The sequence below is a fragment of the Hemitrygon akajei genome, chromosome 17 (genome assembly GCF_048418815.1).
Source record: "Hemitrygon akajei chromosome 17, sHemAka1.3, whole genome shotgun sequence".
Taxonomy (NCBI): Eukaryota; Metazoa; Chordata; class Chondrichthyes; order Myliobatiformes; family Dasyatidae; genus Hemitrygon; species Hemitrygon akajei.
This window is the reverse complement of record NC_133140.1, coordinates 47,089,169-47,105,812: the sequence shown is the minus strand read 5'-3', so window position 1 is coordinate 47,105,812 and position 16,644 is coordinate 47,089,169. Positions and strand designations below refer to the sequence as shown.

The 16,644-nt window shown below is 41.3% G+C and overlaps 1 protein-coding gene across 2 annotated transcripts in view; it reads right to left on the bottom strand.

Annotated features, from left to right (window-relative positions):
* Positions 1-16,644, bottom strand: part of LOC140740668 (plasmanylethanolamine desaturase 1) — a 153,877-nt gene that overhangs the window by 39,756 nt on the left and 97,477 nt on the right. For both annotated transcript variants that reach the window (XM_073070060.1, XM_073070061.1), the window contains exon 4: positions 13,360-13,504. In XM_073070060.1, coding sequence (XP_072926161.1) covers positions 13,360-13,504 — 145 coding nt within the window. The remainder of the gene's footprint in view (positions 1-13,359; positions 13,505-16,644) is intronic.

The following is a 16,644-nucleotide window of genomic DNA, read 5'->3' as shown; positions in this document are numbered from 1 at the left end:
ACGGCCATTGCTGCTTCCCCCAGGTAGGCTGTCCCCCCCCCCCAACAGTACTCAAGCAGCACTACTTACTGTCAAGGGGTACAGCCACAGGGGTACTCTCTAGTACCTGACTCTTCTCCTTCCCCCTCCTGACTGTGACCCACTTGTCTGTCTCCCGAGGCCCCGGTGTGACCACCTGCCTATAACTCCTCACTATCACCTCCTCGCTCTCCCTGACTAGGCGAAGGTCATCCAGCTGCATCTCCAGTTCCCTAACTCGGTCCCTTAGGAGCTGCAGCTCGACACACCTGGTGCAGATATGGCCGTCCGGGAGGCTGGGAGACTCCAGGACCTCCCACATCTGACACTAAGCACAGAAAACTGGCCTCACACACATACTTCCTACCTCGCCTCGTCCCGTTACCGCCTAAGCCCGTTGAGCCAAAGGCCTCTCACTCCGCTGCCCGCTGGATATGGCGGTCTTCTTTTTAAACCTTTCACGCTCTACTGGCTGACGTCACACACCTGTGCGGTCTCGCCTCTCTTTAACCCGAGTAGTAAAAAAAAACTCCCTTCTCTCTGAAAAATCAGTTCACTCGCAGCCTTCTTGCTCCAAATTGCTCATATTTCATCTTTTTCCTTATAGCTTTTTCAGTTACCTTTTGTTGGATTTTAAAAGCTTATCATCCAACTTCCCACTCTCTTTTGTTACTTTATATACTCTTTCCTTGGCTTTTATGCAGTCCTTAACTTACTTTGTCAGCCACAGTTGCCTACCCCTGCCATTTGAGAACTTCTTCCTCTGTGAGACAGATCTGTCCTGCACCTTGTGAACTATCCCCAGAAACTTCAGCCACCTCTGCTCTGCTGTCATTCCTGCCAAAATCCTCCTCTGATCCACCTGGGCAAGCTCCTCTCTCATGCTTCTATAATTCCCTTTATTCCATTGTGCTACAGATACATGTGAGTTATGCTTCTCCCTCTCAAACTGCTGTATGAATTCAATCATATTATGACCACTGCCTCCTAAAGGTTCCTTTACATTAAGCTCCCTAAGAAGATCTGGATTATTACACAACACCCAATCTAAGATAGCCTTTTGCCAAGTAGGCTCAAGCACAAGCTGTTCCAAAAAGCCATCTCAGAGGCATTCAACAATTTCCCTCTCTTGCGATCCAATACCAACCTGATTTTCCAATCCCCTTGCATGTAGTCCTCTGTTAGAATTGTGCCATTACTCCTATTAGATGCCTTTTCCAGTTCCCTTTGCAATCTCAACCCCACATCATGGCTACTATTTGGAAGCCTATATATGATTCTTATAATTTTTTTTACCCTTGTAATTTCTTAACTTCACCCACAAAGATTCAACATTCTCTGACCCTATGTCACCTCGTTCTAAAGATGTAATTCCATCTCTTACCAACAGAGCCAAACCACTACCTATGCCTTCCTGCCTGTCCTTTCAATACAAAGTAAGAGGGGTGATTGATAAGTTTGAGGCCTAAGGTTGAAGGAGATGAGTTATTAACTTCAAACTTTCTGCATAATCACACAAAAGAGTTGACCTGCATGTGCATGTAATGAGAGCTGTATAACTCATCTCCTTCTACCTTAGGCCACAAACTCATCAATCATCCCTTCTGTGGACACTTTCTGGAGGTCCAAGATCCGTATGCTCCATGACTGCTGGACTAAGTGTGTAAATGTAGGAGGGGACTATGTTGAAAAATAAATGTGCTAGGTTTTCTAAAATTGACTCCTTCTACCTTAGGCCACAAACTTATCAATCACTCCTCGTATATCCTTTGATGTTAAGCTCCCAACTATGGCCTTCTTTCAGCCACGACTCAGAGATGCCTACATGTCATACCAACCAATCTCTAACTGTGCCACAAGTTCGTCCACCTTATTCTGAATGCTATGAGCATTTAAATACAGCACCTTCAGTCCTGCATTCTTCACCCTTTTGAATTTTGTTTCTGTGGTACAATTTAACTCTTTGCTTTGTCTGCATTTGTACCCAATCATTGGATTGTGTTTCCTTACATTCGCATTATACTCATCATCTACTTATAAACCTGCTGGCTCATTCTCAGTCTATCATCCTGGTTCCCATCCCCCTGCCATACAAGTTTAAACCACTCCCAATACCTCTAGTAAATCTGCCCACAAGAATATTGGTCCCCCTCGGATTCAAATACAACCCGTCCCTTTTGTACAGTTCACACGCAGCCCAGAAGAGGTCCCAATTGCCCATAAATCTGAATTACTGCCCCTGCTCCAATTCCTCAGCCACGCATTTATCTGCCACCTCATTCTATTCCTATCCTCCCTGTTGTCTGGCACAGGCAGCAATCCCGAGATTACCACCCTTGAGGTCCTACTTCTCAGCTTCCTTCCAAAATCCCTATTTTCTTTTTTCAGTACCTCCTCCCTTTTTCTTCCTATGTCACTGGTACCAATAAGTACCACAACTTCTGGCTGCTCACCCTCCCCTTTCAGATACTGTGGATGCATTCCGGAAATATCTCAGACCCTAGCACCTGGGAGGCAAACTACCATCCGTTTCCTTTTCGCATCCTCAGAATCGCCTATCTGTTCCCCGACGATAGAGTCCCCTACAACTGCTGCCACCCTCTTCAGTTCCCTACCCTTCTTCACTGCCCACTGTACTACCCATTTTGGTGCCATCTCCAAACCTACAAATTATATCCCCTCATCCTAATCTAAATAATTAAAGTATGACAAATAACAGGGTTCCAGCACCAATTGCTGAAACACACCAGTCATCAGAGGCATCCAATCTAAAAAACAGTCCTCCACTACCACACTCTGACTCCTACCACCAAGCCAATCTTGTATTCAGATGGTTAGTTCACCCTGGATCCCATGTGACCTAGCCTTCTGGACCAGCATACCATGCAGGACCTTGTCAAAGGGCTTGCTGAAGTGAAGGAGCGAGTTCCAGCATTCAGACTCAATGATAATGAAGTCATGCTGATTCTTTTTCAAAGTCAGAATAATATACAACTTGGAAGAGAAAATGCATGTGGCAGTGTTTTCTTGAGTCTGCCACCGTTGTCCTTCTCGGTAGAGGTGGTCACAGGTTTGGTAAGAGCTGTCCGAGTAGTTAGCTGACTTCTGAGATGAATAACTGTAAGTGATACACACTATAAACACTGTACATTCGTAGTGGAGTTAATGAATATTTAGGGTAGTGGTCAGGGTGGCAAACAAGTTGGCTGTTTTTATCTTGCAAGGTAAGAATCTTTCTTTGTCTTGCTGAAGTTGCAGGCAATTGGAAACTATTGCCTCACACTTGTGCCTTGAACATGGCTTCGGGAGCTAGGAATTGAGTCTCTTGCTGCAAAACTCCTAGCCTTTGACTCGCTCTTGTAGTCACAGCATTTATGCATCCGGTCCCTATGAATTTCTGGTCAATGATGAACAAGAGGGTACTGTTCATCATTGCCAAACTCCTGACCATCACGATGATTTGGCAAGAGCAATGGTATGGAGGTTAGACTGTTGGAGATGTTCACGTGTCATTTATCAGTTAATGCCTGACTGTTATCTCGGTCTTGCTGCAAACAGACGTGGACTGTTTCATTCGCTGAGGAGCAGCAAATGGAATTGAATGTTGTGTAATCATCAGATGATCCCACCTTCTGATGAAGGAAAGTCATCGATGAAGCAACTGAAGATGCTCAAGTCTGTCCTGAGAAACCCCTGCAGTGGTGCCCTAGGTCTCAGATGATTGACATCAAATAATCACAACCACTCTTCCTTTGTGAGATGTATGACTTCAACCAGTGAAATGTTCTTTCCATGGTGATTACTGACTTCAGTTTTACCAAAGGCTCCTTGGTTCCACACTGAATTATAAGGTGTAAAGATTATGCAGCAAGGAGGTAGGGAGGGGGTGGAAAACTGATATTGGGGAAAATAACAGCTAACCAATCATTTAAATTTTGTTCATTTACAGTATATGGTGTATTTGTTTATATTCAACTTAGTTTACATTTAAAAATAAAAAGATTATCTTCTAAAAACTATTATTTTTGATTTAACTTGGTTTCTAAAGGAATATATCTCACATCATTTTTCTTGAATTATATGTGAACCAGTTCATGGCTGCATTCATCTATCAGCTAGCTGACAACGTTGTGGCTTCAAGCATACTGCTATGTTGGTCCACACAAAAAAAACCTTCTCTCGAATCCTCTGAGTTTGCCATTTCACACACATTGCAGTACCCCTCGATAACAAATGGATGTGTCAGCAACAAATATTCTAACCAGTTTGTTAAATATAATAAATACATTCTAGGACACCATTAAATGTCTCCCACAGTAAGTATCAATACAAAAAAAGTAGCTCATATCAGCTAAATTTGTTTTGTATTTATTTCACAAATGATCACACAAATGTGTGCACCTAATGCATATGCATGTTGAATGTTCCCAATTAAAAGTAATTTAGTAACTATCCAAAGTCATTGAAAGCCAATGTTCTATTTTGGATGCAATGATTTGTTGACTTTGCAGGGCTAAGCAAGGCATGGTCGTTGTTTAAGAAAGATTAGTTCTTTCTATCTGCTCCTCCTTCCCCAGAAAGGTCACATCTGTGTAAAAACTATTTTTGGATTGCATTGTATTCTCTAGTGGAGGGTCTTTAATGTGATGGAGAAATCAGGTGCAGCTTTTACCTGTGTAACAAAACTGGAATGAACGAGGGTAAAAATTGTGTTAAGTTGAAAAAAATGAGAGAAAATAAGGTAAAAAAAAAGAAAGATGAGTAAGAAATGTTTGCAGCATTATAGTGATAAGCTCTCACATAATTTTAAAAACGGATCTCTTCAAATCAGCTTTCTGTTCATAGGCTGAATAATTGTGTACATCTTTCCAAAAAGATCTGGAACAGAACCAGAACTGTTCAGGATTATCCACACTCACAGCCAGCAAAAATATAGCATTACTTGTTTGAAGTCTGATTACATATAAATGAAAGGTTTTACAAACAATCTGGAATGGCTGTGAGCACAAACAATCTGGAATGATGGCAGCATGATGGTCCTCCTGTTGAGCATTTGGATGAAGTGCGAGTATTATTGCAATGACGGCAGCATGAAACCCCCACAGAGTGTTTGGAATGAATTGTGAACGGCTTTTATGTCTCTCTTTGCCTTTTCTTTCAAACAGATGGTGATGCAGGGAACCCCAGCTACTCAAAATTAACACGAATAGAGCAGAATAAAATTAAATAAAATGGAATCCAACACATTCTGCATTTACTTGTAGCAAAACAAAATACTGTGCATCCTGAAAATCTGGAGAAAAACCTCGGAAACGTTTAGAAGGATAGACAAGCAACAGTAAATATTTCAGCCGGAACACATTTCATCAGAATTGCATAATTCTGTATTCCACTGCAGATTTGAAACAACTTAAATTCACTGCTTCACCCATTCTGAAAGAGAATCTCTCCAATACTGGATTCATATTTTACCCACAGACCCCACTAGCAAAGACATACAATGAAATTACACTTAGAAATTCCAAATTCAGGGGTGGTCAAGCACAGAAAATGTCAAGCCATTATGACAAGCGTCATAATCTCTGGGGCTTCAATATATTCACATGATTCAACAGTAACAGTGACCATAATACCAGATACAAGTGCAGATTTGAAAATTCGAAAATAATTCCATGAAATCAAAGTAGCCTTTAGGATAAAATATAATCAGTCTGATACATTAGTTCTCTCCAGAGATATTGCCCAACTTTCAAAGTGTTGTCAGCACTTTCTGATTTAAATACTCTGCCTAGGAAATAAAATAATGGTGAAGCAGGGACGTTTGACAACCCCTTTCCTGTACCTGTTGGCAATAGACTGGATTATAAAACAGACTACAAGTGAAAAATGAAATGGAATCCAGTGGGCTATGTGGCAGCAACTTGATAACCTAGTGTTTGCAGATGACATCTCGTTCTAACCAACAGATGTAAGAGAAGTCAACCCTCTTGACCACTAACTCCACCATGCTGGGTCTAAGACCAAATGTAGATAAAATGAAAGTGAAGATAAACTGCACCAGCATTAGAAATGCAACCCTGGAAGAAGTGACTTTCTTTGTCTATCTTGGAAGCATTGAGAGTATATGAGGATGTTGAAGCCAGGATCAACAAAGCCAGAGTAGTTTTCAACATCTTGAGGAAAGGGTGGATATCCAGTCATACCCAGGAAAACCAAAATCAGTATCTTCAACTCACATGTGAAAACGATGCTCCTATATGGCTCTGAAATCTAGAGAACAACAGAGGAGACACTACAAAAACTGCAGGCTTTCACCAACTAGTGTCTGAGAAGGATCTGGAACATCAGGAGGACTGCCACAGTAACCAACCAGACATGGCGGGAAATCACCAACCAGGAATATATGGAGATATAAATACGCAAACAGAAATGGAAGATAGATGACTGGGAAGCTTTTAAAAACCTACAGAGAGCAACTAAAAGAATCATTAGGAGGAAAAAGATGAAATATGAAAGCAAGCTAGCAAACAATGTCAAAGTGGATAGTAAAAGTTTTTACAAGTATGTAAAAAAAAACAGAAGAGCGATGAGAGGGGATATAGGACCACTAGAAAATGAGGCGGGAGAAATAATAATGGGGGACAAGGAGATGGCAGATGAACTAAATGAACATTTTGCATCAGTCTTCACTATGGAAGACAATAAAATGTGCCAAATGTTGAAGAGTATGAGGGAAGAGAAATCAGTGCAGTTACAAGGGAGAGGATGCTGAAAGACCTAAGGGTACATAGGTCACCTTGACCAGATGAATTGCACCCTAAGGTTCTGAAAGAGGTAAGTGTAAAAGATTGTGGAGGCATTAGTGATGATCTTTTAAAAATCATTTGACTCTGGAATGGTACCAGAGGATTGGGAAATTTCAAATGTCACTCCATTCTTTAAGAAAGGAGGAAGGCAGCAGAAAGGAAATTATAGACCAGTTAGCCTGACCTCAGTGGTTGGGAAAATGCTGTAGTCAATTGTTAAGGATGAGGTTATGGAGTACATGGTGACACAGGATGAGATAGGACAAAACCAGCATGGTTTCCTTAAGGGAAAATCTTGCTTGAAGAACCTGTTGGAATTCTTTGAGGAGATTACATGTAGGATAGATAAAGGGTGATGCAGTGGATGTTGTATATTTGGACTTACAGAAGACATTTGACAAGGTGCCACACATGAGCCCATGGTATTACAATAAAGTTACTAGCGTGGTTAGAGTATTGGCTGATTGATAGGAGGTAGCAAGTGGGAATAAAAGGATCCTTTTCTGGTTGGCTGCTAGTGAAGTAGTGGTGTTCCTCAGGGATCAGTTATAAACAAAATAACCAGAATATAGTTACAGTTTATTTTGTTAATAATTTTGAAGTAGTACCGGGTTAAATTTTACAGGTCAATTTTCATAACAGTGCATATTCCAAAAAAGCTGCCTTTTTAAAGAGGTAACAATAACTACCACTGAACCAATTTGGTATCATGGCGTGAGCTTTAAAATCTAGGCGCTACCTTTCCTACAAATGCTGAGTAAGAAATATTCAGTCATATTTCTGGAATACCAGTAAACATTTGGCCTATGAAAAAGAGAAACGGTGTAACTCTTAAAGCTTGTGCCCCAAATATACCCTAAGAATTATAATATTAATAGACACCAAAATCAACTGATTTCAGACAGTAGAAGACACTAATAAAAATAAAGATTTTGCACGGGCTTAGTAAACGGGAAACAAATGATTTAGTAAACCATATCTGTTGCATCTTCTAAACCAACAGTTTAACAGGCCTCCCTGGTTATTAATTGCACTTGAATTCTTCTCCACGATACTGAAGGCAAGCACACTCTTATCCAAAAGTCCAGGCACTCCCAGTTGAGACACTGGCCCAGATATTGAAGAATGTGCTACATATACCATGTAGATTTTTGGCAACAACATGAGAAATTTTAGAGCTTTTAGTAGCTAAACAATTATGAGCTTCCAACTATTGCCAAAAGTACACACTGTATTAGGAAAGAAGTCATGTCCCCAAAATAGTGCAACATCTGGCACTAAGTATCACAAAGGAATTCTGACGTTTAAGACGGACATGTGTTGAAGGGTGACTTCTGGTGTTGATGGCACTGCAATCTCATCGCGGCCCCAAACATTCCCTCCAGTGTCCCTAGAGATACATCTTTGCCTTGCTTCTGATTCTCATTTGCTTGCTGTCAGCTGGTATCCTTAACCAAAACACAAGGTCTGACTGCACGTGCACATCAACTGTACCCTGCTCCACTCCGTGATTCTTCTATGGCTTCTAAACCATCAGGGTTTTTGCACATCAGTACTGGATGCTTGCCTGATATTCAGAACAGATAAATCTGCGCCAACTAAATACAGGAAAGATCAAAGCCCTTGTCTTCTGCCACAAGCTCCATTCCCTAGCCCCTGTCGAAATCCTTCTCACTGGCAACTGTCTGAAACTGCACCAGATTGTTCACAACCTTTGTGTCACATTTGACCCAGAGTTTCTAATAAGGTATCCATGTCATTACCAGACCATCTGTTTCCACCTCCACAACATCATCTTATTCACCAGGCACTGAAACCATCAGCCATGTCTTTATTATCTCAAGACTTGACGATTCCCACACACACCTGGCTGACTTTCTATGTACTAACCACCATAAATTCAAGCTCTCTCGAATTCTCCTTGCCACATCATAAATCACACCATCCCATTCATCTGTCACCCATATTTGCCTACTCATTTACGCTGCCTCCAAGCCAACTAAAGCACTCTATTATTTTAAGAACTACATATTTGCTTTCAAATTTCTTTATGATCTCGCTGTCCCTTATCTCTGTAACTTACACAAGCCTTCAAATCCCAGATCTGATTTTATGTTACCATTAGGACCCTGGTCAGACCCTACTTGGAGTACTGTGCTCAGTTCTGGTCACCTCACTACAGGAAGGATGTGGAAGCCATAGAAAGGGTGCAGAGGAGATTTACAAGGATGTTGCCTGGATTGGGGAACATGCCTTATGAAAACAGGTTGAGTTAACTCGGCCTTTTCTCCTCAAAGTGATAGAGGATGAGAGGTGACCTGATAGAGGTGTATAAGGTGATGAGAGGCATTGATCATGTGGATAGTCAGAGGCTTTTCCCCAGAGCTGAAATGGTTGCCACAAGAGGACACAAGTTTAAGGTGCTGGGGAGTAGGTACAGAGGAGATGTCAGGGGTAAGTTTTTTACTCAGAGAGTGGTGAGTGCATGGAATGGGCTGCCGGAAATGCTGGTGGAGGCGGATATGAAAGGGTCTTTTAAGAGACTTTTGGATAGGTACATGGAGCTTAGAAAAATAGAGGGCTATGGTTAAACCTAGTAATTTCTAAGGTAGGGACATGTTCAGCACAACTTTGTGGGCCGAAAGGCCTGTACTGTGCTGTAGGTTTTCTATGTATCTATGTTCCTATTTCTGGCTTTGAGCTCCCCAATTTTTCCTCAGCATTCAATATTATTCTCAGTTTTCAGTATTATTTATTTTCTTTCATTTGCACTCTGTCTTCATTTGCACAATTCACCACTCTTCAGTTAAAGGAATTGCTCCTCACCTCCGCTCAAAAAGGATATCCACCTATTCCGAGGCAGTGTCTTAGACTTCCCCACCATAGGAACATCTTCTCCACATCCACTCTGTCGAGGCCTTTCAACATTCGATAGGTTTCAATGAGATCACCCACATTCTTCTGAATTTCAGTGAGTAAAGGCTCAGAGCCATTAAATGTTACTCATATGACAAGCCTTTCAATTCCAAAATCATTTTCGTGAACCTCCTTTAAACCCTCTCCATATTCTAATTTAATAAAAGCAGCAAATCAAATTTAATCTGGAGAAATTTGGGCTGATGCATTACGGGGGCCAAAGGACCCAGAAATACCAAAGTAAACTACTTTGTACTGCATGTTAGAAATCACCACAGGCCTCAGAAGAGATAGGTGAGGTACTGAAGAATTAACATGGGTTAATTAACCTTTATCAACTGAACCATAAATTTCAAGAGAAAATAGACCATGCCAATAGTATGTAAAATACTAATCAAGCCTTAGCTGGGAAAATGTTCATCACTCTGATCACCTTAGTATCTGAAGCACTAGAGATAAGATTTACAAAAACATTAGCAGGGCTGTACAATTAATGTGAAGAGAAGCTGCCCAGGCAGGAGATGTTTTCCTTGGACCAAGTTAGACTGAAAAGAGATTACAATGAGCTGTATAAAATTATGAAAAGCCAAAGATCTATTTGCTTTGGCAGAAGGAATTGTAAGTAACGTACAAAGATTTAAGTTAATCAGTAGAAGAATCACAGGGAGGCTGAGGAAACATGTTTTCACCCTAAGTGTGCCGGTGTTTCTGGAATTCACTACCAGAAAACCTTTTAAAGGACGTACAGTTGAAGAGCTGTAATCCACATATCTGGGGACTGGCAGTAATTTCAACAGCTCTATCTTGGACACAATGGGCTGAATGGCCTCCTTCTGTTCCATAAATTCCAGTGGCTCTCTGAAAGTCATAATGTGGTAACAAGTTGCTCCTGAAGTCATAATCCGGCCAGATGTCCAGTTAGGAAGCTTTATCCCCAGGGTCTCGGTCTGAAAATGTATTCTCCCCTACGAACTGGGACAAAAGCTTCTCTATCAGGTGTTTCCTGAAGGAATTTCTTGCACTATGAACAAATAAAACAATTCCAGCACTAACATTGTATTCCTCCTCCCACTTCCACAAACTCTCAAACAGGACGCCCAATCAGAGTCCTCTCTGAACACCCAAAATCAATCCTCTTTCCACAGACAGGGACATGGCACCACAACATATCTGTTAATCTGGCGCAGTGTTTGTATACCAGTTGACCCAACAGAATTATCGGTGCTCGCAAACATAAAATCCGCAAGCTTCAGATAAACCATCGTGATCACTCAGATCTTCAGCTGCCAAATCTAGACTGGACCAACTTCCACCAATACTTGGCAGTGATAGCCGAAAGGAAAATAGAAACTTCCTGTCACTTGGTCAGTAATTGTCACTGATCACAAGGCCAATTCACTCTAAGGAAACAGCATGCCCTCAATGAGACCATAAACTAGATTAGACTGTTTCAGCCTCTGCACCTGGAGAGCCTCTTTGTTCATTATCCTAACTTAATTCCATCAGATCCAAGTAAATACCATTTAAATCCACAGGGCTTTGAGAGGTTTGAAAAAAAATCACAAACTTGACAAAAAATCTTTCATCTTGATGAACTGCTCCTGCAAGTAATGGGCAACAATAGAGAATGGCAATGTAAAATATAAATACGAAAAAAAGCTCAAGAATTGCCTAGCTTTACGTACTTCTTTCAGACAGTCCCAGGTCACCGTACATTTTTAGCTTTGTTGTCCAAGCAGCACAGATCTCACAAATGTACACACACACTTTTTCAGAGCTAAATTCATTGGAACAGGATTTGAACACAAACTATTCCACAGTATGGGATCTCTGCAGCTGAAAGCAATCAGACTCTTGCTGAAGCATAAGGAAGATCCACGAGAAGCCACAAGAAGAGGGAAAAAAAAGGGGGAAACAGCACTGGAGATGAATCCTGCAGGCAGAATTAAAATTGGGATGTTTATTGTGCGAAGCCATGCACAGAAAATATTCCATTTATGTTGCAGCTTTCACAACTTGAAGTGATGCCCAAATCAAATCACAATGACTCCCATAGGCAGCAATTTGCTAAATGACCAGAGAAACCATTTCTTTTTAGCAACACTCATTGATGGGTAAATATCAGCCAAGGTTCCTGAGAAAACTATGTCACTTTTTAAAAGTAGCGATAGATTTTTTTTGTAAGCTGAGAGGGCAGACAGCACTTTGCTTTGATAGCTCATGTGAACAACAGCACCCACAGCCAGTGCTTTGAGTAATGACGGTGGTTCAGGAGTGAAGTTGCTATGGAGAGATCCACTGATGACAACTTCTGATGTTGCTTGAGGGAGGTAGATATGACAATACAGGGGAAGGTCAAGATGCCACTGAAGATGCTGAAACATCTCAAGGGACAAGACGGGATTTAAGGGACAACAGAAGTTGGACAGTCCCATCCAGGTGGGCAACAAAAGTGCAGTTACAATCCAATAGCTAAAGAACTGAGGAAGGGAAGGTGACAAACAGTCACCAAAAACATTCTTATTTTTAAGAGGGTTGAACTTTCAACATACAGGTTTCAGCTGCTGAAGAAGCACCAGCTGGTTCAGCAGAGATCATCTAACACAGCGGTTTACAGTGTCACATTCTGAAAGCTGGACCAAGTCGGGAAAGAATCACTACTGCTCTGTGGTTTAGAAGTTGGGCCTGTCTGGTTCAAATTCTGTGAAATGCATTCTTCAAATCCGCTACAGACTATAGGAGCTGGAGCAGGCGAGAAAGAGAAATGTTTTATTAAATGGTTACTTCCCGAGCTTATGGAAAAGGGATAGCCAATCCAAAATATGAAGGAACAAGTCCAGGTGACAATCCTGATGAGCAGTGAGATGGATGTCAATAAAGAATAAATCCTTGATTCTCCCAAATCAAAGGAACTTAGCCATTCTTAATATTGTGTTGTACCAATGATTTCAGATTATACCAACACAATTTGTATACAACCCATTGTGCATTAACGTTAATAAAACAAAGATTTAAGATTTTCCAAAGTAGTCACTGTGGTGAACTAGATATACCTGTCTGACTGCTCCTGTGGCTCCTCCCACAGACCCTGCTGACTGCTCCTGTGGCTCCTCCCACAGACCCCTGTATAAAGGCTACTGTGGGCTGCTGCTCTCCCTCATTTTCCCCAGGATGTAGTGCTGTTTATTCTTCCAGTCAATAAAAGCCGATATCTCACTTCCTAAGTCTCAGCGTGAGTTATTGATGGTGCATCAGTCACCTTACCTTATTTACCTTCACTTTACCTATTTCACCCTACAGAGTGCTGTGTGTGTATGTGTGCTTGTTTGTTTGTTTGAGATGGGGGAGGAGATTTGTGGAAAAGTAACATAGGAGGTTTAATACCTAGCCTCCATCTTGATCACAGAAGAATTCTTGAGTTTTCCTAAGAGATCAGAAGTAAACCTGGGACCCCTGCTCTTTCCAGAACTCTTAACTATGTGCCAACAAGTTCCTTACAGTCCTATCTTGTAACTAAGTCATTGGGAACCTGGCAATCCAAATTCAAGAACTCAAATCCTTTGGTATTCATGACATTGAAGACATTTTTGTTCAATCAATAGGAAGGACATAATCTCACCTGGACTGTTGTTGATGAACCTGTAGGTCATGTGGGCCAGTGGAATAATGGCAAACATACAGTTATCTCCGTTAGTCTCAATGAAGTCATGCCTGGTTATTGCAGTCGGGTCAATATGATGTTCTCGGAAAGGCCTAATAAATGCCTGCATACAAAAAAAAAGCAACAAATGCTTGTCTTTCACTGTATGTTTTATATTAAAAATGCATTTAAACAAAGACTACATTCTACATTCAAAGTACGTCAAGATTACTTATTCCAATCATGAAATGCTCACAAGAAAGAAAAGTCAGAATAATTTAAGAATTTTTGACAAGAGCTGTTTGAGAATATAGTGAAAACCTAAGGCATGTGAAATATATTGTTGCAAGCTATTTGTCTGTTGGATGACAACATATACTTGAAGTGGATCAATCACCTAACCCTGCATTACAATGACCATCTTGCATTGCTCACCATCCTGGCCCAAAAATGTTGCTGGTTCTTCAACACTGGGAATAAGGCCTCCACCCTGAAAGCATTCTGGGCACTCCTTCAGTAGAAAAACTAAACCACCTCATTCAGTCTTGAACAAGGGTCTCGGCCCAAAACGTCAGCTGGTTAGTCATTTCCATTGATGTTTAACACAGCACGGATGGAAAGCATGCAAGGAGCCGGCCGGATTCGAACCCAGGACCACTCCCCTCGAAGTCCGGTGTAGATGACACTACACCACCGGCGACAGAAGGGCAATTAGCAAAGGGTAATAAACGTTAGCTGTGTTAGAAATTTCTTTATCCCATGAGTAATTAGTTAAGAAAGTTAGAATACTTGTCTAAGCTCTGACTCCTGCAGTAAAGTTTACGGATCTCAAAGGTTTGCCTTCAACTAATCTACAGTTACCCGATTATGTTTTTATTCATCTCCTTGAATACTGCTCATTCTCTCTTGGTGGTGATGTAGTGGTTATGTTACTGGACTAATAATACAGAGAACTAAACAATCCAGAGGCAAGCTCAAATCCCGGCACAGCAATCATTGAATTTAAATTCAGTCAATTAAATAAGCTGGAATTTAACCCAAAAAAAGGCTCTGTTATGGTGACCACAAAACCACAGGACTATTGTGAAAACTCAATGGGTTCACTTACCCAACCTGGTCTTTTATTGACAAAGGACCCACAGTAACATACAGTAACTGATTAGTGGCTCTCTGAAATGGCCCACAAAACCATTCATTTGGATACTATCCATCATATTGAAGGAGAGGAAGGATTAACATGATTAGAACATCCTTCAACAACCTGGCACAGAGCACCAACAAGCCAGAGTTGTTCCAACCCATTTGACATTGCAAAGTCCTCATTACAAGTGTCAGCAGAATGGTGTCTAAACTGGGAAACCTGTTCAGCTGACAAGTCAAAAGTCAAAGTTCAAATTAAATTTATTATCAAAGTACATATATGTCACCATATACTGCACTGAGATTCATTTTCTTGCAGGCATTCACAGTAGAACAAAGAAATACAATGGAATCGATGAAAAACTACACACAAAGACTGACAAATAACGAGCGTGCAAAAGACAACAATCTGTGCAAATGCAAATAGATATTGAGAACATGAAAGTGAGTTCATAGGCTGTGGTATCAGTTCAGAGTAGAGGTTGTGAAGTTATCCACACAGGTTTGAAAGCTTAATGGATGAAAGGAAATAATTGTTCAAAGAGCAGTTCGGCAAAGTTGTATGCATGTTTTCAGACCTTACATGCTAGGCTCCGACATTATAATTCCTAGCTAAGAACTGGGTGATACAGTCAATAGCAGGTGGGACAGAAAGGGCTTGGGCTCCTCAGCAGTGAACCTAAACATCTCACGGCATCAAGACGAATGCATACAAGGAAACACCTTGCTGATTACAACCAACCTTCCTCTCTCAGAATATGTATCAGTGGTTCTCCATGTTTAGCAACACTGCGAAGAAGCACAGAAAGTAGCAAAAACACAGAATATATCCTGGGAGGAAGATTCAACATAGAGCACCAAGAGCTGCTCAGTGCCAAAGAACAGATCTACTGGGCTGTATCTGTAGCATGTCATGAGTGAACTAGCACGGGGAATAATCCTACATGACATTAACCTCACCAGTCAACAGCAAATTGAGTGTCCATTTGGCACTGTGGATCAGCATCAGTGGCAGGAATGTATTCCCGCATCTTCAGTGAGCACTTGGTCCTGTATAACCTTCTCTCCATCATGACTGTCAAGTGAGGGGATCAATCCTGGCTCATCGACAGAAGAAGGCAGAAGGACATGCCTGGAGAACCTCCCAACAATGAAACACCACCTGACCAAGCTAATATATCCAGCCAAATATATCCGGTCAAGATGGTGCCACCAGACCATAACTCCATGAGCGATATCTTTGAGACAGCAAAACTTTCTGATTTTCTCACTTTTTCTATGCCTTCTGTTTGCCCTTTTTGTCTTGCTTGTGTTACAGAAACTGTTGGAGCCTGTGACACACAAGCAGGGTAGACAAAAGAGAATCAATTGATCTTGTGTATTTGTTTTTCAGAATGCCTTTGACAAGGTGCCACACACGAGGCTGCTTAACAAGCTCTGAGCCCATGGTATTACAGGCAAGATCCTAGCATGGATAAAGCAGTGGCTGATTGGCAGGAGGCAAAGAGTGGAAATTACATTATATGTCAATGATTTAGATGATGGAATTGATGGCTTTGCTGCAAAGTTTGTAGATGATATGAAGACAGGTGGAGGGGCAGGTAGTTTTGAGGAAGTAGAGAAGCTACAGAAGGACTCAGACATTAGAATGGGCAAAAAAATGGCAGATGGAATACAGTGTTGGGAAGTGTATGGTCATGCACTTTGGTAGAAGAAATGAAAAGCTTGACTGTTTACTAAATGGAGAGAAAATACAAAAAAACTGAGGTGCAAAGGGACTTGGGAGTCCCTGTGCAAGATTCCCTGAAGGATAATTTGCAGTTTGAGTCTGTGGTGAGGAAAGCAAATGCAATGTTAGTATTCACTTCAAGAGGACAAGAATATAAAAGCAAGGAATGAATGGTGAGACTTTATAAAGCATTGACAAGGCCTCACTTGGAGTATTGTGAGCAGGTTTGGGCCCCTTACCTTAGAAAGGATGCACTGAAACTGGAGAGGGTTCAAAGGAGATTCATGGAAATGATTTCAGTTTTGAATGGCTTGTCAAATGAAGAGCTTTTGAAGGCTCTGGGCCTGTATTCACCAGAATTCAGAAGAATGAGGGGTGACCTCATTGAAACCTAT